General features: G+C 50.7%; 1 protein-coding gene across 2 annotated transcripts in view; it reads left to right on the top strand.

Annotated features, from left to right (window-relative positions):
* Window positions 1-547: 547 nt before the first annotated feature.
* Window positions 548-20,661, top strand: part of PRRX1 (paired related homeobox 1) — a 32,230-nt gene continuing 12,116 nt past the window's right edge. For both annotated transcript variants that reach the window (XM_052666682.1, XM_052666683.1), the window contains exon 1: window positions 548-1,063. In XM_052666682.1, coding sequence (XP_052522642.1) covers window positions 823-1,063 — 241 coding nt within the window. In that variant the 5' untranslated portion in view covers window positions 548-822. The remainder of the gene's footprint in view (window positions 1,064-20,661) is intronic.

Below are 20,661 nucleotides of genomic sequence, written 5' to 3'. Positions count from 1 at the left end.
GCAGAGCTCTGAGGGTCCTCCTATCTTTCAGTCTCTTTTGCTTTTTGGTCTGACTGTTGTTGGCTTTTTTTTTTTTTTTTTTCTGCTTTTATTTTGCTTTTTTTTCTTCTTTTGCTACTTCTCGCCTGCCTAGTTCCTTCGTTTTGTTGCACTTTTTCTTCCCCTCTACTTTTTTTCCCCCCTCTCTCTCCCATTCCTATTACTCTTTCAACTGTATTTCTCATTTTCACCCTTTCTTTCTGCTCCCCCAAGGGCCGTACCCACCCTTTTCCCGCTGACCATACCCCCCACCCTCGCATCCTCTAAAGAGGACTGAGAGCCGCTTCTCCCCCGTCTTCTTCTGCCCGGTGCCCCCCGCAGCCGCCACTCATCCCGGCCGGGGGTGGGGGGCCCCGCTCCGGTGCCACGTCCCGGCAGGGCCGCCCTCCACGGGTACCCGGCGGGCCGCCCCCGCCGTTTGAAGTGCGGCCCGGAGGGGCGGAGGGAGGAGAAGGAGGGAGGGGAGGGGAGCGGAGCGGCCGGGCGGGGAGGCGGAGGGACGGGGCGCACCCGCCCCAGCCGCCCCACAGCCATCGTTCTCCTCCCGGCCAGCGGCAGCTCCCGGCGCCCCGAGCCGGCCTCTCTCTTCCCTCCGGCATGTTTTAAGGCCGGCCCTAGCCGCTCTCCTTTGGGCTTTCCTTCTAGCCGCCCCACCGCCGTCGGGTCCCCGTTCCCCCCGCCCTCGGGCCGTGCGCTTCCCCCCTCGAAGGGCCGGCGGCTGGGGGGGGAGCGGGGGCGGTGGGCGCCGGGGGGGCGAGGGCAGAAAAGCCCCCGCTCGGCACCATGGCGTCCAGCTATGCCCACGCCATGGAGAGGCAGGCCCTGCTGCCAGCCCGCCTCGACGGCCCTGCCGGCCTGGACAATTTACAAGCCAAGAAGAACTTTTCCGTGAGTCACCTGCTGGACCTGGAGGAGGCGGGAGACATGGTGGCCGCGCAGGGGGACGAGGGCGGCGGCGAGCCCGGCAGGAGCTTGTTGGAGTCCCCCGGGCTGACGAGCGGTAGCGACACTCCGCAGCAGGACAGTAAGTGCGGGGACAGCCCGCCGCCGCTTGGGGAACCGAGCAGAACTGGGGAGCGGCGCGGCAGGGTCGGGGCTGAACGCGGGGCTGAGCGGGACGGGGTCGGGGCAGAGCATCCATCATTCCTTCCTCTCTCCCTCCGTCCATCCATCTCTCCATCCGTGCTTCCGTCCATCCATCCTTTACCCGTCTATCTGTCCATTCATCGCCCGTCCCGTCGGAGCCGGCCGCAGCTTGGAGCTCTGCGCGCAGCTCCGTGGTTCCGTGCGTGGTCGGAAAACGGAGCAGCCTCCTTGCCGAGCCTCGTTTCTCGTCGAGCCCTGCTTCTCGCCGAGCCGCCTGCTGCGGGCCCCTGCAGCCCTCAGGCGCGGGGCAGGGGATGGGGCAGGGCAGCCCGTCCTAAAGGGCCGCAGTAGGGCAGCGGCGAATGCGCACAGGCTTGCGCGGTATTTTCCAAGCGCAGCGCTGTGCTACGGGAGAGCCGCGGAGGACTGGGGTGAGGTAGGTGTGCAAGTCCCTCTGTCTTTCCCCTCCTCGTTTCGGTTAGAAATGCGCCCTGGACGCGGTTTTCGTTGTGGGTCCGGTCAGGCGGCAGCCGCTGCTGGGAGCGGAGCGCAGCCGAGGACAAGGGATCCCTTCCGAGAGCTCCCGGTGAGAACTCCCCCCTCTGCCAGCGAGATCGGCCGGGCCGCCAGCGAGAGGCGAAAAGAACGAGAAAGGAAAAACGAAAATCACGGTTTTCGTTCCTTTTTGGTTTTCGGTTTGTTTGCTGTTTTTTTTTGTTTTTTGTTTTGCTTTGTTTTGTTTTTTTGCCTCTCGCTGGCAGCCGCCGTATATAAACGCGCGGCACCGTCACGGTGCTAACACGGACCGGGCCAGCGGCACCGCCACCCATCCCCGGCTGTAGGGAACCCTCCCCTTGTGCCCCCCCGGCCCATCGCTGACTTTCCGCTGGGTGCTAGGAGCCGGCCCGCAGCCCCCCCCGCCGCCCCGACACGGCTTCTCTCGGCTTCCCCGGGCGGGGCTGACGAAGGGGTAACGCACCCAAAAAACGGCGTTTCCCCAACGTGAGACCCCCCCCCCCCGCCCCCGGGCTTCACTGCGGTGACCGCTTCTGTCTGGCGGAGAGGCAGCGTCCCGGGGCGGCTTTTCCTTTGCGGCGGGGACAGGAGCGAATCGAGCGCCGCTGGAAAACCGCTTTAAAAACGTCCCTTCCTGAGAGCCGGCAAAACGCATTTCTGGCCCTAAAAGTGTGCGTTCAGTGGGTCAGGGCGGCAGCGATCGCCGTTGTCCTGTGGTTCGACTCCTGTCCTGCCAGGCTGCGGCCGGGCGGCCCCCGACATAAGCAACGAGTTCTGCCAACAGCTCTTTTTTTCCTCCTTTTTGCCCCCGTTTCGTTGATGCCCCCGTTTCGTTGATGGTATTTAACTGGGCCCCGGGTTGCTCGTGGTGCTTCCCGCTGCTGAGCTCAGCCCGGAGCAGAGAGGCTGCATTCCCCTGCTGCCCACGTTGCTCTCAGAACGTTGAACACTCCATATCCCAGTCCAGGGATATGCTGCCCATCCAGCAATGCCAAGCAGGGGGCAAACTGCCTCTCGAAGTCAATCGGGGATTCTCCAGATGCCGTAAAAGCTTGGATGCTGTTGCAGCGAATTAGGAAGTTTCAGAAGTATTTTAAAGCAAGACGAAAAGAATAGCGTGGATAAATCCTCTCTGTCTCCTTGGGCAGGGCTGTCATCTGGGCTGCGTGGCTGTTTCATTGATGTGTTTAGTAGCCCCAGTGTGATCCGTGCCTCAGTTTCCCCACCTGCAGAGTGTTCTGCTGTGTGTGCAAGAAAGGGCTGTGTGAGAGCACGGTGCAGAATGAGAGCTGGTTCAGCAGAACAGCCAACGCCGAGCTCTGTTATTCTGTGTTACGGAGGATGAGAAGGGAAAAGCTGCTTGGAGATATTGTGGGATGTCTGCAGCGTACTGAAAATGTTCTTCTAATCTGGAGGAAAGTCGGCTGGCCTGCTGTTGTGTTTTGCCCCGACCTGCAGCAGCGAACCAAAGTGCTGGGTGACACAGAGATAACAAAGTTTTATCCAGACTTGTGGGGCTGGGGGAACTACATTACCATTAATACATTGTGAAGGGGTTGAGGGGAAAACATTTTTCCTGTTGGAAAAGAAGGGAAAACGGCATCTCTGGGAATAGCTCAGATCGTAATACGTGTGGGGAGAGCTGTCAGTGTGTAACAGGATTTCATCAGTGGTGCTGCAAAACCATCGCTGCGTCGAGTTCAAATTGCAGCTCCGCAAACCTGAAAAGCTGGATGGTGAGCATCCGTGCCACTGCCCTGCAGCTGGGAGTTGAGTTCCTCTTCACTGTAAAACCACCCGAAAGATACGGCTGCACCGTGTTTGCTAGCAAGGTTTGCATTGAGACCAACTGAAGCTGGGATGAAAACGCCATCCCAGTTCAGTAGGGAGGGCTCCCAGGGCTTCCCAGCGAAGGGATGCAGTGCCCTTTGGTGGTGGCAGGAGCCCGATGGTGGGTTCCCAGAGCTCGTGGTCCTGAGCAGGATGAGTCCTCCAAGCATGGGGCTGCGGAGCTAACAGTTTGTTTTGGAGATGGCATGTTTGCCATCTGCTTTTTTTTTTTTTTTTTTTTTTTTTGGTTTGTTTGTTTGAGTGTGACTGTTGACGGCTCGTAAAACAGTGTGGAGAGCGAGCAGCAGAAGAAAAATTGGTTGTGCTCTCAGTTCTCTCGTGAGGAATGAATAAACCCCATTTTGATCCAGGACATGCTCAGCTTCTGCATGTTGGGGTTATTACTGTCCCTTAATTTTTCTTGGATACAATGGGGTGGCAGCCTGGGGCTGTGCTTCTCTTCCAGCCCACGTCGGGCTGCTGGGGATGGGTTGTGCTTAGGCAGCTCGCTGGGTATGGGGATGCAGGGATGAACAAGGGCAGGAATGATTCCATCGCCAACTGGGCTCCTGCCCTCTGCCTCCGTGTCTCATTGCCGGCTGCAGGCAGGACCCCGAGTTGCAGGATGCGCAGCTGCTGTTTGTGCTGTTAATCACCCCTTTTTAATTAAAGCAGGTGCAGGTGCTGCAGGAAGAGAAAATGATTTGTGTGTATGTTGAATTGTTTCTCCTTTTCTTGAATTGTTTCTCCTTTTCTTGCTGATCTGGTGTCGTGGTGCCTCCCCACCCTGTGTAAAAAAAACAAAAAAACAAAAAAACAAACAAACAAAAAAAAAAACCCCAAAACTGTTCGGAATATTGTAAGGAGCAGAAGAGCTCTGCCATTGCTTTGTAATAGGAAGAGCGGTTCGGGCGCTGCCGAGGTATATGGGGAGAAAGCAGCAGGGCTGTGGGGTTTTTTACAAACTTGCTTTCTCTTGAAGCTCTAAAGGGCTGTTTCTTTTGTGAAATGCAGCCCTCATTCCTAGAAGCTGCTCAGACTGAGATAGGCAAAGAACGGGCTGGAGGCAGGAGTTCACCTCGCAAATGAACGAAGTGAAGCCTGAACCACGCAACAGCGCTGAGCATCCATCCACGGTGCCACCAGGAACGAGTATCCCAAACCCAGCCCTCCCCTCCCATCCACTCATGCAAAAACTGGGGATGGGTGCTCCTTTTGAGGCACTCCTTTGGGCCGTTTGCCTGAAAGAAACAGAGCAGCTTGCTGCTTCTTGCAAGACTGATCTTTGTGCACACCAGCAGTGCGGCGGGCATCCTAGAGCCTGCCTGCTTTGTCATTTTGCTCTCAGGCCGGTTGGTGTGTGATTATTTGGTTAAGCATTGCCTGCTGTTTGATATTTTTTCTTGCATCCTTGAATGCTGTGATTTGAAATTGGAAAAGCTTTTTTTTTTTTTTTTTTTTTCATGTAGATTTCTCTGTCTTCTGGCTGCCTACAAGAGACAGGAGTGCAACTCTGTCACAAGCAGAGTCCTGAAGAAAAATGAAACGAAAGCAAAGAATGGACAAAAATGGGCAATTTACTGTTTTTAACAGAGGGGTGGAAAGCTATGTGAATGTGAAGGAGGGAGCTGAGTGTGTCTGAGGGTGCTGATTGCACTGCCCTCCTTTAGATGGACAAAACCAGGCTTTTATTTGTGCGTTTCACTTTGTTTTATCGCAATCAGATTTACTTCCTGGTTCTCATGGTCTCCTAATTTGCTGATGGCGTTTGTGTTTGCAGCCCATCCGCGAACGCTTCCAACTCCTTAATTTGAAAAAGATTTCGCTGAAAGTTTTTACTTCTTTTTGTTTTAATTCCCCCCCCCCCCCCTGACGTAATGAAAACAGTGCCATGAAAATGAGATTTTGAAACATCTCGTAAAAAAGAAGCTTAAAGGTTTGATCTAAACTTCCAGCAGGCTTTGAACGAACATCAGCTTTCTGTCATCTGTGCTGAGTTTCCACTGTTAACTGCTCCGTTTTCTGTTTTTTTGGTGGTGTATAAAACAGTTGCATGGGAAAATATTATCTCAGGGTTAATTTGGGCAGTCCTTACTCACAGGTCATAGCATGCGATTCAACGGTCTGCTTATGCCTATGCCAATTGATGAGTATTAGCGTTTAGAGGCTTGACCAGCAGCCTGGAGTCATGCGGAAAAAAAAACCTTTTTTTGAGGCCGGTGGAATAAATATCCCTGTGGAGGGATGAGGTGCTGCTGTCTGTACTCAGGGGCACCATCCTTGTGCATTTTGGCACTGGTGCAACGCGTACCCAAATAGTGATGGTAGGGAGCCTGGGCTGAGAGAGAGCATGGACACTGCGTGAGCAGGAGGAGCTGGCAGGCTTTAAAGCTGAGTGCTCTGACAAGGCAGGCACAGAATTACATGGCCATAATTCCTTCAAGGCAATGGTCTTTCCTTTTTTTCTCCTTTTTTTCTCCTTTTTTTTTTTTTTTTTTTTTTTTTCCCCCCTGGTGGCTGAATATACTCCCATGGTTTTTGAGATCACCAGAATGGCTTGATGAGATTATAGGTGTTTATTCTCGGTCACAAGTTGTTTATGGTATATTTAATTGTTTTGGAAACCTGTATGAAGTAGCCCTGAGGGAGCTGCGCTCCTGCTGGGCCTCCGTTGCATAATGAAGCACATCACGAGTATGATCAAGTGTCACAATATCCCAGCCTCGGGCCTCTGTTTTGGGGAGGATGAATCACTGCCTTTTGGTTCCCCACCCTGCTCCCTTTCTCTGCAGCAAAGTGAGAATCCCCACGGCGTGGCAGAGGAGCTGCTGTCCAGGGCTCTGTTCTGGCTTTGTCTGGACTGTCCTTGTGGCTTTACGCTCAGATCACAGAGGTTTCAACCTGTGCATGGGTGGTGGAGCACAGAGCGTAGGTCTGGTTCTTTGAAGGATGGTGCATTGCGTGGTTGGTGTATGTGCGATGTGATGTCTGGAGCTGAGAGAGCTGCCATCTCTGAAATACCCTCAGTCGCAATGATGCTCCCCTGAGGGGCAGGAGTATGAATTCAACCTCTCACTGGCCGTGCAGAAAAGTCCTTCTGAACAGCACTATGTTACAGACTCTATGGCTTGAAGCCTATGAATGTAGACCCCATTGCCACCCGCTCTGCTGGGTGTGCAGGGGTTTGTGCTTTGTCACTCCATGTTGTGACAGCCAGGGCTCTGAAGTCCTCCAGCACCTCAGTTGGCTGGCTGTCCCTTGGTACATCGGTATGTGACATGTGCCTGTCCTGCCATTTCCCTTCCTGCCTGCCTCTGCTCTACCACAGCCACAGAAGGTATCATTTCTCTTCCTGCACTTTCTGCTGGGCCCCCATGGAAGGCGCCCTGATGTGGGGATGGAGCTTACTCCACGTCCGCTGGGACCACTGCAGCGTTACTCAGAGACAAATTTCCCCGGAATGAGAGCATCCGGAGGACGCTGGCTGGGCTGGGAGCGGTGCTGGAGCTGGGATGGCCTCCTGCAGCGGAACGCCTGGCGTCTGCAGGGCCGAAGCCGGGAGGAAAGCATGATGAGCAAGCCAGCCTTCATCTATTTCAGCTTACGTAGCTTTCTGGGCGCCTCTCTCACTGCAGAGGCTAAGGAAAGGTTATAGCTTAGAGCACTGTCCCAGACAGTCTGGATTTGCTGTGCCCGGGACCTCGTGGTGCCGTGTGTTCCTGGAAGGGAAGGAGAGCAGAGAGGTGAGGGGAGCCAGCTGTGCTGTTAACAAGTCAATACATCCTATCGTGGTGTACAGTTATATTCCACCTAAATTTTCCCCGTTTTCTGGCTGGAGGCATTTTCTGACAGGAGAAACTGCAGTCAGTCAGCAAGGCTGTTGGGCAGGGCGGGTGTCCAAAGAGCCACTCGCTCTCTGCCCGAGGCCCTCTCCTCATTGCCACAGGCTGCTCAGGCAGCACAACTGCTTTTGCACGGAGAGCTGGAATTCGTCAGGACCCAGGGACAAGGAGCTCACCAGCTCTCCGGTGGCCTCCTTGACCAAAGGAAAAGCAAATCTATCCTTGGCCCTGTGTGTCTGGGGGCAAGATGAAATTTCCAGCGTGGAAAGGGAACGTGGCATCCTGATCTGAGGAGAGCGGCAGCACTGGGAACAAAGTGCCTTGATTTTGTGGGGAAGGGTCCAGGCTGCTCCCAGCCCTGTCTTGTAGTCCATGTAGATGCCAGACCAGTCATGATCAAGGAGGTTTTTTAGCCCATGGGGAGCTATGCTAGTCTGTGCTTTGCTCTTATTTCCATTGTGTTTGAGGGTGGTGAGCTGGTGAAGCTGTAAAGACCTGCTCAGCGCTTCTGGAAATCATCTGCTTTTTGGAAGCATCACTAATATGACCCGTATTTAGGAAAAAGAATTGTGCTTGCAGCTTTTGAAGAGCTGCTGCTTCTCAGCTTCAGCTTAGCAGACAGGATTCTGCGGGGATGGGTCAGACTTGGGTGAGGAGAGGTGCTGGGCTGTAACGGTTCTGCATGGCACCTTGGTGACTCTCTCCCATGAAGGGAGCAGCACAGAGGTTTGTGAACCCAGCGTCAAGTCCTTTCTTGGGATGGGTCGCTCTCATGTTGACAGTGCTAGAAGGAGTTGGTGGATGTTCTGTGTCTCTTCCCTAAGCGTGCTTGCTCAATTTGGCTCTGGGAAGTCCATCTCCACACCCAGGCTGGTAGTGCAGCCTGTCTGTTCCAAAGTGCTTGAGGATAGGTGAGCAAAGGTGGCAGAGATTTTGCAGTGAGAGAGAAACAAAAGCTTTCAGGACAGGGCTGGAACTGATCTCTGCATCCTACTTCCTTCACCTGAATGCTGATGGGATTCTGCACTCTGGGGACCTAAGGTGGTGGAACCACAGGTCTGGATTTTGTGCTCAAATGAAAGACAGCACTTCAGGGAGGCTGTTGGTCTGTTCTGTGCACAACCCAGGCTGCATGGGGCTGCTCTGCTTGGGGTGGGGTTTGTAAGGTACAGATTTTGTGCTGGTACTGCACTTGCACCCAAAATCTAAATAGAAAATGGTTTTTGGTGTGATTCTTCTTCCTCAGTGTCGGTAGATGTGGCCCAGTTTTTTATTGCTCCAAAATTCCTTAGTGCAGCATTTATGCCTTTTTCCTGTGTTCTTGCTGCGGTATCTTGGCCAAGTTCAACTGGTTGTGCTCAGTTTCCCTACCCATAGAAGTGGGTCATGATCCCAACTCCTTAATAAGGGGCTTTGAGATCTGTGGGATAGGTGGTATATAAGAGCTTGGCTTTATCAATGATTTGGGAATATTCTCTTCCCTCCGCATCTCCTCCCCAGATGGTTGTTAGTTAATTTCCTTCCATCTCTGCAGTTGACCACCTTCCTTTTTAATTAGCTGATTAGCTATAAGGAGATCCTTTTTCATGAACCAGAGCAACTTCCAGCGAGGATTCCTGCAGGGAGCCTGTTTTGAGCCTGCCTACATCTGAACCCACCTCACTCCTCGAGCTCAGGTCTGCTGAACACCATGAGATGGTTGGGCCAAGAGGATGCAAGGAGCACCCAGTATCCAACAGAAATTCCCAGCAGCCCGCAGGGATGTTCACGCTCTTTTTCTTGGCTATTGCCTGGTCTGGATGGTTGGGCCAAAAAGATCTTTGCTTACAGTTTGTTTCGTTTGGACACTGATGTGTCTCATGGAAACGAAGGGAATTGCTCCGGAATAAGAGTTTGCTATGCGTTGCTTGTTTGTGATTTAGTTTTCATTGTTTCTCCTTTAAAAAAAAAAAAAAAAAAAATCCCACAAAGAAACAGCTAATCAGTGAAGAGAAACAATCACCTGTGATTTAGGAGAGGGATCTCTCACTGTAAATAATAAATTAGTGTCAGGAGACCAAGCAGACAGAATGGTTGATGAATATCCTGCGGGCTGAAAGTTGTTTATCAAGCCTGTTTGAAGGCTTATGACTAACAAGCTCATTTACAGAGTTTGGAGCCTGTTCATGAACCGTTCTCCAGCTGGGAGGATGTGAGAATCATCAGAAATTGTATTCACAAGTTACTTGATCATTTAAAAAAAATGATCAAACAAACAAAAGACTGCTCTTTGGAAGGGAACTGTGAATTCCTCTTCCTCCCCACTGGGTTTTCTGAGGCATTCCCCTCAGGAAAACGAGGGGCCTGGAGAAGAATGCAGAAACCCCACGTCGCTGACTATTGGCTTGTTCAGTGTGAACCCTTCCTCCGTGTGGCGCAGGGTGCGCATCATGGTACATGGGATGAGGTCTGGTTGTGATGCCCAGCAAGATGGATTGGTCCCATCCACACCAGTGGCTCCTAGCCAGGGATTGGCACTCGCCCCAAAGGAAAATAATCACTCTTGTTTCTCTGTGAGGCTTATGGAGCAGATGTCTCCTCCAAGCCATGGCCCAAGCCTTAAGGCACGGTGCCGTGTAAGGCAGTGAGGGAGCTATCAACCTGCTGCCTCTATAGGGGAGTATGAATCTGGTGTATGGAGTGCTGTGGCTCTGTGCCCTTTGTGAATCATCAGACTCAATGCAAGAGCTGCATCTTTGTGAAGTAAGACAGATGTTTTTTATCCCCTCGTATCATGTTCTGCTTCACTTATGGGGTGTCCTCATGTGCTTGGCTCCACTTGTGCTCGCTGAGTGTCAGAGGCACCAACTAAGTGAAAAGCCCAGAGATAGAAAGCAGTAAGGAGAGATGCAGAACCCATGGTCTAGAAGGAAAGCAGTGCTCGAGGGCAGAAGATGACAGGAGAACACCCTTCAAATACATTCAAGGCGGGTATAGACTGATCTTCAGGTGCATGTACTTATATTGCAGCTGGAAAGGTCCTCCCAGCCCTAGTTAGTTGGGGTAAGGAAGCTCTGGGAGAGATGATGGGAGGATTCTGTGGAGACTCCAGATGAAGATCTGCTGAAGACAGATGTCTGAAGGAGTGAATATCATATAGCTGATCCTGCCCTAGGGTCTCTTGGATGTCCCTGCCCACGTTACAGTGATACTGGGGATTTCAGCAGGCAACCACCCATGTTCTTAGCCTGGTGCTCTGCCTGTGCTGGTCAACAAAGTTGCAGTGTTCATTCCAGGACTGTGTGCAGAGCCGTGGCTTCCTCTCAGTGCTGGGCTTCCCATGCCCCAGCCTCTCTGGCCACAGGCTGCCTCGGTAAGGCTTTGCTCTCCGCTGGGTTTCCCCATCTCTGCTGGCTTTTGCTTGTGTTACATATCCCTTTCCCTCTCATTCAAGTGTGTTGACAAGAGCCATTCCAGACGCTTGCAATGTTGGGTTTGAATCCCTTTCCGTGACTCTCTAGGAAGAGTTCTTTGTTTTCCATCAGGAGAAGATAGAACAAGCCAGGGGCTGTGAGCAAAAGCCAGACAAGCATTCAGAGGAGGCAGAAAATACTTTTTCTTTTTTTTTTTTTTTTTTACAATGTGATGTAGTCACTAGAACTAAGTAGAAAGGAGTGTTAGCTTCTCAAGCCACAAAGGCCTGGAAGGCCTTTTGGAAGATGCATGTTACTGGTCTTGCAATTGGGTAACTGGGTGAGATGCTGTGGCTGGGTCGCAGACCCCAGTGGGCCAAGCAGCTCTGTTCTGGCTGGGAGATGGAGGGATGTGCTGCAGCATTCCTGTGTGATTCCATGTCAGGGGTATTCCTGCCAGGAAATCAGATCACAGGACCAGATGGAGAACGCAGATCCACGCGGTGCAAAACTGTTTACAGGTTTGGAGCAAAACATAGTGAGAAACAAAAGAAAGAATGTGTCCTCATCGCTGATTGTAACTCGAGCCCTTATGTGAAGCAGCTGCCACGCTTGTTTGTAGGACAATCCCCTCTCCAAAATCCCACTGTTACAAATAGCAGAGATAGGGAAACCTCTGCAGAGCCACAAAGAGTGAAGATCAGGCGTGGAAAGGGCCTAACTTGATTTTGTATTTTGGGACCTCTTTAGACTTGACTGAGGCTCTGAAGAAAATAGGCGGTTGCAGAAGATTTCTGGTGTTCCTGGCCAAGTTGGAGAGTCTGTGTGAGTAGCATCTCATAATCACAACACAGTTGGCTTTGGGTAAAATGAGGAAAACAGGGAGAGCTGCAAATCTAATCAATGGGATGGGGGATAAGCACACTCAGTATCATCTAGGGACAGAGGGGCTCTGAGCTCCCTGGAAGGGTCAGAGACAGCTGCACAGGGCTGGCACTGAGCACAAGAAGCAGTGGTGACAGCAGTGATAGCAGCGAGCCATCCCTTGCTGCCCACTTCCCTCCATTTTGTGTTTACTTGTTGCCAGCCAAGGAGGAGCTCACCGAAACCAGGAATTACCAAAGAGCAGTGGAGAGGTGGGTGGTTGGGCAGTGTTCACAGTGCTCAGCCTCACCCTCTGCCCTACCATCCATCCCTCCAGCCTGCAGGGGCCGGGGCCATCCCAACCCAGTAGGTGTTGCCCAATGCTCAGAGTTGTGTGCTGTTGGCCAAGGAGGATTCAGGCGCTGCTGTTTCCAAATGTGTTCCTAAAAGGACCAGTAGGTAAAACGTGCTGAGAAATGGTTCGGAAGATAGTTTGGAGGAATTGCACTTCACTGGGGTATAATTGATATTAGGGAGAGGGGAAAGGTCAAAATAATCTAACTCCTCTTAAAATGTTACTGGACAGAGTTCCTAAGTAAGTCCTGGGTGTGAAGAGTTGGAAAGTCTCTGAGTTTCTCACAGATCTTCAGGGTGCCCTGTGTGTGCAAAAGGAGGTCTGTCCTAGGGGAAAATGCCCACCCAGCAGGAGCTGGTACCACTGCCCAGTCTGCATTCAGGGATGTTGTTGCTGGTAATTGCAGAACCAGACGGGCTTTGCTGTTATTCTGGTGCCATCTACTGGTCCGAGCCTACAGGAATGCTCACACAGTGCATCTCCATGGAGAGGATGTCCCGTGTTGTGGCTGCTTCAAAGGGCTGAGGCCCTTTTTTGGCTTGTGTCACTCTGATGTGGCAAGGCATAGCCTGCCTTGAGCTCAGCCAGGACTGGGAGCAGCGGGTAGGGAGAGCAGAGAGAGGCTAGAGGTCTTCAGTGGGGTTTTCTGACAGCTTTTCCTGCTTTTTCTTTAAATTATTATAGATTTTTGTTTTGAAAGTGGCTTGTCTGCACTGGGTCCCACAGCCTTGTTCATTCTTCATGTCTTCATGAAGATGGGGATGACAGGTCTTTCTGTGGCATGGCATGGAGCAGGGAGGTCTCATGTGCCAGGGGTCGTTGCAGGGGTTCTGCACTGTTTTGGGACAGCCTGGCCATTCCAGGCAGTGCCAGTGGTGCAGCTCTGCAGGTGGTTGGGATCGGTTAGGCACCCATCATTTGGAGTGTTGCTGTGAGCAAGAGCTGTGGGGGTATCCCAGAATGGAAAGAGATGTTGGGATTCAGACTTGGGCTGTAAGCTATAATGAGGGAAAGATGCAGCCTGTGCCCAAGAAGGGGGAGATGGTTTGAGAGGCTGGGAAACCTGGGGCTGTTCAGCCTGCAGAAAACAGAATGGGGATCTGATCACTGTTTACCAATATCTCTGTGGTGGACATCAGGTGAATGGGGCCAGGCTCTTTTTGGTGGTGCCTAGCAACAGGACGAGGGGCAACGGCCACAAAGTGGAACACAGCTGAACACAAGAAAGAACTTCTTTGCTTTGAGGGTGACAGAGCCCTGGAACAGGCTACCCAGGGAGGTCGTGGAGTCTTCTCTGGAGACATTCAAGACCTGCATGGGCGTTTTCCTGTGCAACCTACTGTAGGCAACCTGCTTTAGCAGGGGGGTTGAACTGGATGGTCTCCAGAGGTACCTTCCAACCCCTACAATTCTGTGATTTAGTGTTTTGTTACTCCATGCCAGGGTAATAGGTCCATTAAAACTGCCAGGATTAGTGCAGAACAAATATCCAAGCAGCAGAGAAGTCTGTGGGAGAAACCCGTGTGTATCATGGCAGCTCTGTCAAGAAGGAAGGCCTGAATTCATCTGCGTGTGAATGACGATCATTGGGAGCATTTTGCCTCCCCTGTTCGTGCGGTGCAAGATCAGAGTGCTGTAAGCCAGAATGAAATGTAATATTTGTTTTAGCAACCCATCCATCCTTCAGCAGGGATGAGGAGATGAATTCTCCAACTTAATAGGAGCTTTTCATCTGCTGCTCTCAGAGTCCTCCTAATGCTGGGAGCAGATTTGGTCAAAATATTTCTTGGATTTAATTTATGTGATGACTTTTGTTGGTTTTTTGTTTTTTTTTTCCTCTTGCTTTTGATTCATGAAAGCATGTCTATTCATCAGGGGCACTTAAACTATCTGCAGAGTAAAAGCAGTGTCTGTGCAGGGAGCAGTCTCTGTCTCCTTGGCATTCTGCTGGCGCTCGCTCCGGTGCAAGCGCATGGCAGTGGGAGGCGTGCAGCTTGATGCATTTCTTCCCATCAAATGCTGGATAGGATTTCAGTGCAATCATTAGGCAATACTGGCTTGCAAGTGTGTGCCGGGAGAGAAAATCTGAATGATTTTTTGTCTGAAGAAAAGGGAGGAGAGGGCTCCAGAATCGGTCAGAAATGCTTTATGGGAGGGCTGTCACTTAATCGTGCCATGCTGGTACAGTGAGACCCAAGTACACTTTCCAGATCTGTGTGTCTTTGCTTGATCATGACTCTTCATTCTTTTATTTACCTATTTAGGTTGCAGATCCTGGGAGCATCCAGCTTTCTGCCCATGAACTTTTAGGCTGGTTGTGTTGTGAGCATTTCTTTCCCATATGAGCGATGCTGGGTGGCACCTGGAGCCAACTGAGGCCAGCTCCTCCATCCCGGCCCAGAGCAGGCTTGCAGGCTGTACTTCATCTCAAGCCAAGTGAAAGCTCCTAGTTGGAAGAAGCATGGGAGCAAGGGTTAATCTGAAGGCTGCAGACACCATAGTGCTGGGCAGCAACAGTGCAAAAGCTTTCATTTTCCCTTCTCATGCTGAAATTTGATGAATGGCTAAATACCCTGCCAGAGCAAGGTAAACTAAGGGTTTTTGCCCAGTAAAACCCTGTCTTTGTATGTCTGCTGTAGCTGCGCTCAGGCTGGGGAAGGAAGCAGTAAAGTTCCTGCAGAGCACTTCACAGCTCACTGAGTGAGCACTGGGCTTGCAGCAAGAGCACTGAGTTAGGTTGAACTGTGCAGAGTTCACTTTTGACAGCTGATGTGAGGACTCATTTTGAACCCAGAGGCTCTGTTACTTTCTCTGGGCCAATTCAAGATAGCACTAGGCTGCTGGGGGGCAGTCACCTTCTCCCTTTAGTATGTGCACCCCGCAAAGGCAAGGTGCAAAGCAAACACCAGGAAGGCCTCTGAGGTTTCCTTGCAAATAGGAATGGAAAAAGATGTGGGGTCTGGGGAGTTTGCTGGCAGAGCTTCTTCCTCTGCATGGAGAGGTGGGGATGGGGACATGTGGCCATCTCCTGTCCTGGGATGCCACTTGGCAGCACCAGGGGCAGCTGCTGGAGGTAATGACACTCCCCCCTTCCTACCCCGGGTGCCACATGGTGACCGGATGACCCATTAATTCAGTTCCACATCCTTGGATCTGTCTGTGCTGTTGACTTGAGCTATGGATTAGAGATTCTTCCTAGCCTGACCAGAGCCATTTCTCCATTGGCTTTGCTGGTTCTCGTGGAAATCAGCTCGCAGTGCCTTGAGCCTGGTGGCTGAAGTCAGCAACTGCATGAGGTTTGGGGACAGAGATATCACTGTCCTAAAACTGGTGGCATCCTCCTGAGCAGGGGCAGGAAGCTCCTGGAGCCCTGCTGAACTGGCAGCTTGCACTGAGCATCGTAGCCAGGCATCTTCATGGTGTTTTATGGAGCACAGTCTGTTGTCATCGAAGCCGATGGCAAATTCCGTACTTTTGCAGCCGACGCTAAATGGATCTTTTGAAGGTTGTAATTTCTTGTTTAACCAATGCCAGTTGCAAATACTTTGTGCTGAGGAATAACCCCTTTGCGCCAAATAAAATACAGTGGAAGTCTGTGGCATGTTTTTCAGCATATTGTTAGTTACAGCCCTCCTGACAGAGCACATTCTATGCCGAAGATAAATGCTCGGCAGCCTTTTGCCAATTTATGTCCAAAAGGGCTTTTCTTGGATGTCCCCTTCTCAGTGGAAAATGCTTTTCTGTTTTTCCAGCAAACATTTAATGAGCTGCATTTACAAGAAAAAGAGGACCTATTGCAGGATCAGACCATTCTGTGTTAGCTCTCTCTGAGCTGGATCCGTAGCTCTTTGGATGCTCTAATCTTTGTTACGCTCCACACAACCAGTCCCATCTCATTTTCAGCACGAGGCTGGGACCTGGTCTGGCAGGAGATGGCCTGATCTGTGGCCTTCATCCCAGTGCCTATTTCCAGGAGCCGTATGGAGAGCTGCATGAGGAGGAAGCCATGGACTGATGTGTTTATTCCTGCAACTGGGTGGAGATTGCCCAAGTGAAGTCAAAGGCTCTTGAGATTTCTGGGAGCAGCTGAGCTTTCTTGCCTCGGGGTGGGATGGCTTCAGAAGCCCTCTTGAGGGATGTAGTTGGTGGAGCAGAGTGGGAAGCCCATCCCACTCCTGCTTGTTTGCATCCAGACGGTGAGCTGCTGTGTATGTTTACACAATGTGCCCAAAGTAGTTTTAATTATGATTGTGATCACAATTGCAATATGACCTATTTCTGGTTTAGTTTGAAGTGACTTCCTTGTTGTCCACACCCCATTAAGTGCTGTGAGTGAAGCGCCAGAGTGTGTCCTCAGAGAGCAGGATGTCTAAATGGATGGGGGAGGCAAAGCAAGGGAGGAAATGGAGGTGCAGTTCCAACACGTGTTTCTCTAGCTCATTGCAAGGGCCTCCGGCGATGAAGAGATCTGTTTAACATACTCTAATGACCTTCAAGAACTTGTCTGGCTGAAAGTCATTTACTGATTTCAGGAGGGCTCCAGCATGGAACAGAAGCCCTCATCCCATTATTGTTGGGAGACTGGAGGGGGATGGTCTTCAGCCTGCCCTTAAGTGCCATGTTGAGTGGGGCCCTGAGGGCATGGAAAACATCGCCTGACTCCCAGTGGTTTTGTTCAATATTTTTTTATTAGTCAGATAACTTTTTTTTTTCAGGCTTCCATTGCAATTTATATATGAATTCTGATGTTTTTTGGCTTAAGAATGCTTTCTACTAGACTTATTTTATTTTTACGTTAATTGTTAGCAAAAATAAGCATAGCAAAATAACCAGCAAATGGTTTTGCCAGTGGGTTGATCGAAAAAAATATTTTTTCTAGGGGAAAGAATTCTGTTTAAGAATTTCTCAGTAAAAGTAATTGGCGTTGCTGTACATGACTGACATGAGGGAGTATGAAAAAACACTGATGCTAACAGGCCAGGGGACAGGAACTTGTGTCTTTAACACACTGTATACAAGGATGCAGCCTTGCAAATTTGACTTCACAGCTTTGCCAGTGTGTCTAGACAGCCCATCTCCACGGGGGAGAGGGAAGCTTATTTCCTGGACCCACTCCAGCTCTGACTGCTCCAATGAGACACGGCCGTGTCCTGCTCTACTTTATCAACGGAGACCACATCTCACTGCATGGGGGTAGTGCTAAGCTTGTTCAGCCATAGTTGCAGATGGCCAATCCAGTGTGCAGTGACCTGTGCTACCGCAGCAATGGGATGCAGAGGCTGGAGCAGGAGGTGGGACGCAGTATGGGTGCATTAATTGTTGTGTTGTGTAAATGATTGTGTTAATTGTGTGCCCCTTTGGGTGGGCTATCGAGTCTTATTTTGAGTGAGTTATTCCTATTCTAGGTAGGCATGAGGCTGGCTGTAGTGTAAGTAAAAAAGTAGACGCAATTAATTATCTAGAATCTTTAAAAGCCTTTAAATTGTGTTAAATTAGGCTAGAAAAGCAGCATTTATCTGCTAGCCCTGCAGCAGGCTGAGAGCAGCAATTTATGGCAGAAATATCCTGTGTTTCCATACAGCTTCCCTAAATCGTCTGATCCTCAAGGTTAGCATATCTGACTTTGCAGCCTGATGAAGGGCAGCAATAGGCAAAAACCTGCTAATATATTCATCACCTGGAGGCAAAGGTTATTAGTCCATGTTAGGGAACACGGTTTCCAGCACATCACTCATTTGCCCCAATTCGCAGGAGCTCTGACAACAATCATTGTGCCTCCTCTGTTGGGAGTTGGGCTTTTCAAAATGCAGTGAACTTTGTGGACAGACAGAGGTTTCCATTTTTCAGCCTTTTGATTTAAAATCTCTAGATGATTGTTTGACTCTGGCAAGGAACCATTCAAAACACATTCCGAAATATTCATCATTCCAGCAGGCTAGGAAACATAAGATGTAGCAATTTATTAGCTAATGTAAAATGCATTCCCTGCCCAGAAGGGGCTGGGGATGGCGGCGGGGCACAGCCCGGTTTTTCTTGGCATGGCACAGAGAGGGGCACGGGGCTCATGGGAGCCCTTGGAGCATCCTCTCTGTGGTCCTGTTCTGCAGAATGCTGCTGTGTCAGATAAGTTACACTCCAAAATGGCCCTAAGTGCTCCAAAGGTTTTGCCTTCTTGAGCAGTGTGGGATATAAAGGCCCTTTATCCCCACCCGAGGAATGCGTTCCCTGTCGGGATGCTCGGAAGAGGCAGGTGGGCTGGATGCTGACAGCCAGGCTCAAGTTCTGTTATTTCTGGACCTCTTATGTCATCGTTTTTCCAGTCGTGATCAAGAGGGACCCATAAAATGCATTAGTGGTCAAAATCTGGATTTCTGAGTGGAGCTCTGCAGCGGCTCCGCTCTGATTTGCATGTTACTTGGTGGCCTGATCTGGTCAAAACCCATTTGTTCTTGGATGCTAATGAAAGGGGAGCACAGCCTTTGGGGAGCTGGTTTCCGCATTCTCACCATGCTCTGCGCCTTCCCTTCTTGTTGGTGCTCTGGGCTCCACCAGTGGCCCTGGCCGCCAGGCGAGATGAGCTGGAGCCTGCTCTGCCATGCAGCTCAAAGGTCTGCATGTCTGGATGACAAACAGATGAAATATCCATTGAGAACAGCTTTTCTGTGCACCACTAGGGCCAGCTGGCATGCATCCCACAGGTTATTGTCTGCTCGCACGGGTCGTACATACAAAGCCCACATCCAAGTGAATTTCCAGACCCTGCTGAGGTAGGGCTGTGTGATAATGGCACTGCTCAGCACAGCGGGGTCCCAGCATGCTCAGATGCTCATTGGGCAGGTGAGCCCGAGTCAAGCTTTGCCGGTGTGGGTTGCTGGGCCCTGGTAATGTTTGCAGACTCTTGCAATGGCTGGAGCATTTGGAAATGAGTTGTCTGCCCAGAATGCCTGTTAGCTCATTTGTAATCCGTCTATGGTCTGAAAAAAGAATAAAAAAATACCCCCAAAGCAGCTCTTCCCTGCCTTGGCAAAAGCTTTTTTCTTAATCCATGTATCTGCTTTAACTTTCCCCATTAGAAAGTGTCAGTGGTTGAAGTTCATTGGGACTTTTTGCCACATTTTTTTTTTAAATTTTTTTTTTTTTTTTTTTTTAAATATAAGAGAAAATCAGTAATAAAAGCACTATTGCCCAGAGTTTGGGTAGGTGCTGGATGGGGGGAGTGGTTTGAGGTGGGCTGCAGGGCCCCCTCTTCATGGCTTCTACAGTCACTTGAATGAGTAAAAACACGTGCTGAACCCATGGCCATCAGGAGAAGGAGGACTACTTTCAGGGCTTGGAAGGGTCTTGGAAAAAAAAAACCCTGGGATGTGCCATCCAGAAAGGCTGGTGCAACCACCCTTGTGCTCCTGGCTCCAGTACATCCCATTAACTGAGAGAGGAAACTCTAGGTAAATCCAGTAGGTGGAAATAATGCCATGTGTCTACAGCTTGTGACCATATGGAGCCTTCTGTGATGGGATGTGTGCAGAAAGCAACTGAATAACCTGGCCCTGCCAGGCTCCGGTGGCAGCTTATTGCCACTGCCTTGGAGACAGTTGATGATGACCAGGAGGATGTGGACATTGGTGCTGGGTTGCTCCTGCCTGAAAGTCCTGGATGGGTATGTGGTCGGTGTGTAAGAGCAGGTTGGACTTTTAAGAGGAGTGTTCTCTGTAGCTGTGTGTGTGTGGATGTACCCCATGTGCACGCTGAGTTTTAAAGAGGCAGAGATACCTGGTTATACGTAGACAGGCTTCTGAGCTTCTTCAGAAAGGCCAAGAAAGGGTGCTGGGGAGACGGAAAGACGGATGTTATCTGGAATGAACTAGGACAGGGAGGGGCTTTGGAAATGAGAAAATACCGACGGAGTAGGGCGGAGGTTGGGAAGTTTGATCTTGGCTGCATGAGTGCCGTTTCTAAGTTGAAACATCAGGACACATGGCATGGGAAGGGGAGCTGATGGGAAGAGGATGTGGGCGTTGGAAGCCATACCCTGACCTTGCAAAGGCATGACTTCATATTCAGCCCTGCCCAAGGCACCCATTCCAGCTCTGACCCCAAAATGAGACAGGAGCTATGAAGGTCAAGCTGCCCCAACTCACTGGGGAGGCACAGCCTCTTCAGGGTGCCATGGGTTCCGTGCCTTGGGTATGGCAGTGGGGTTTGGCTGAAGCATCCACGCGATTGCATTTCTGCTCCTCTGTCTCAGGTCCAGTGTGCCTGCGGCATTGGGCTGCCCTAACGAGGGGCTCGGGAGTCCGCAGCCCTGCTGGATCCTATCCCCACCCTGCCTGGTAAACTCACCCTGCTGGATCCCGGCCACAGTCTGGTGGTTTGGTCTCTTTGTCAGTTACAAAGTGCAGTCTCACAGAACATGATTTGCCGCTGGCAGGCTTTTAAACTATGTGTTTGCTTTTGATTATCTTTCTTTTTTTTTTTTTTTTTTTTTTTAAATTAATTTTCCAAGGATCAATGTGGTAATGCATATAAAAATTACAATATGTAAAACAAAGTATAAAAGCATACGAGGAATTCCAAACACATAACATACTGTGCCTTGGAGCTTATGAGATCCATACAGTGCTTATTGTATTATGGGAACACTCTGACCCCAAGACCCGGCGGGAAGGCTTGTTAGAGGAGCTGGGCTAAGCCTTGAGCTGTAGGATGCCCAGGAGGAAAACCCTAGCAAATATCAAAG

Source organism: Tympanuchus pallidicinctus, unplaced genomic scaffold, assembly GCF_026119805.1.
Source record: "Tympanuchus pallidicinctus isolate F22 unplaced genomic scaffold, pur_lepc_1.0 scaffold7, whole genome shotgun sequence".
NCBI lineage: Eukaryota > Metazoa > Chordata > Aves > Galliformes > Phasianidae > Tympanuchus > Tympanuchus pallidicinctus.
The sequence above is the reverse complement of the archived record's forward strand: the minus strand, read 5'-3'. Positions and strand labels throughout refer to the sequence as shown.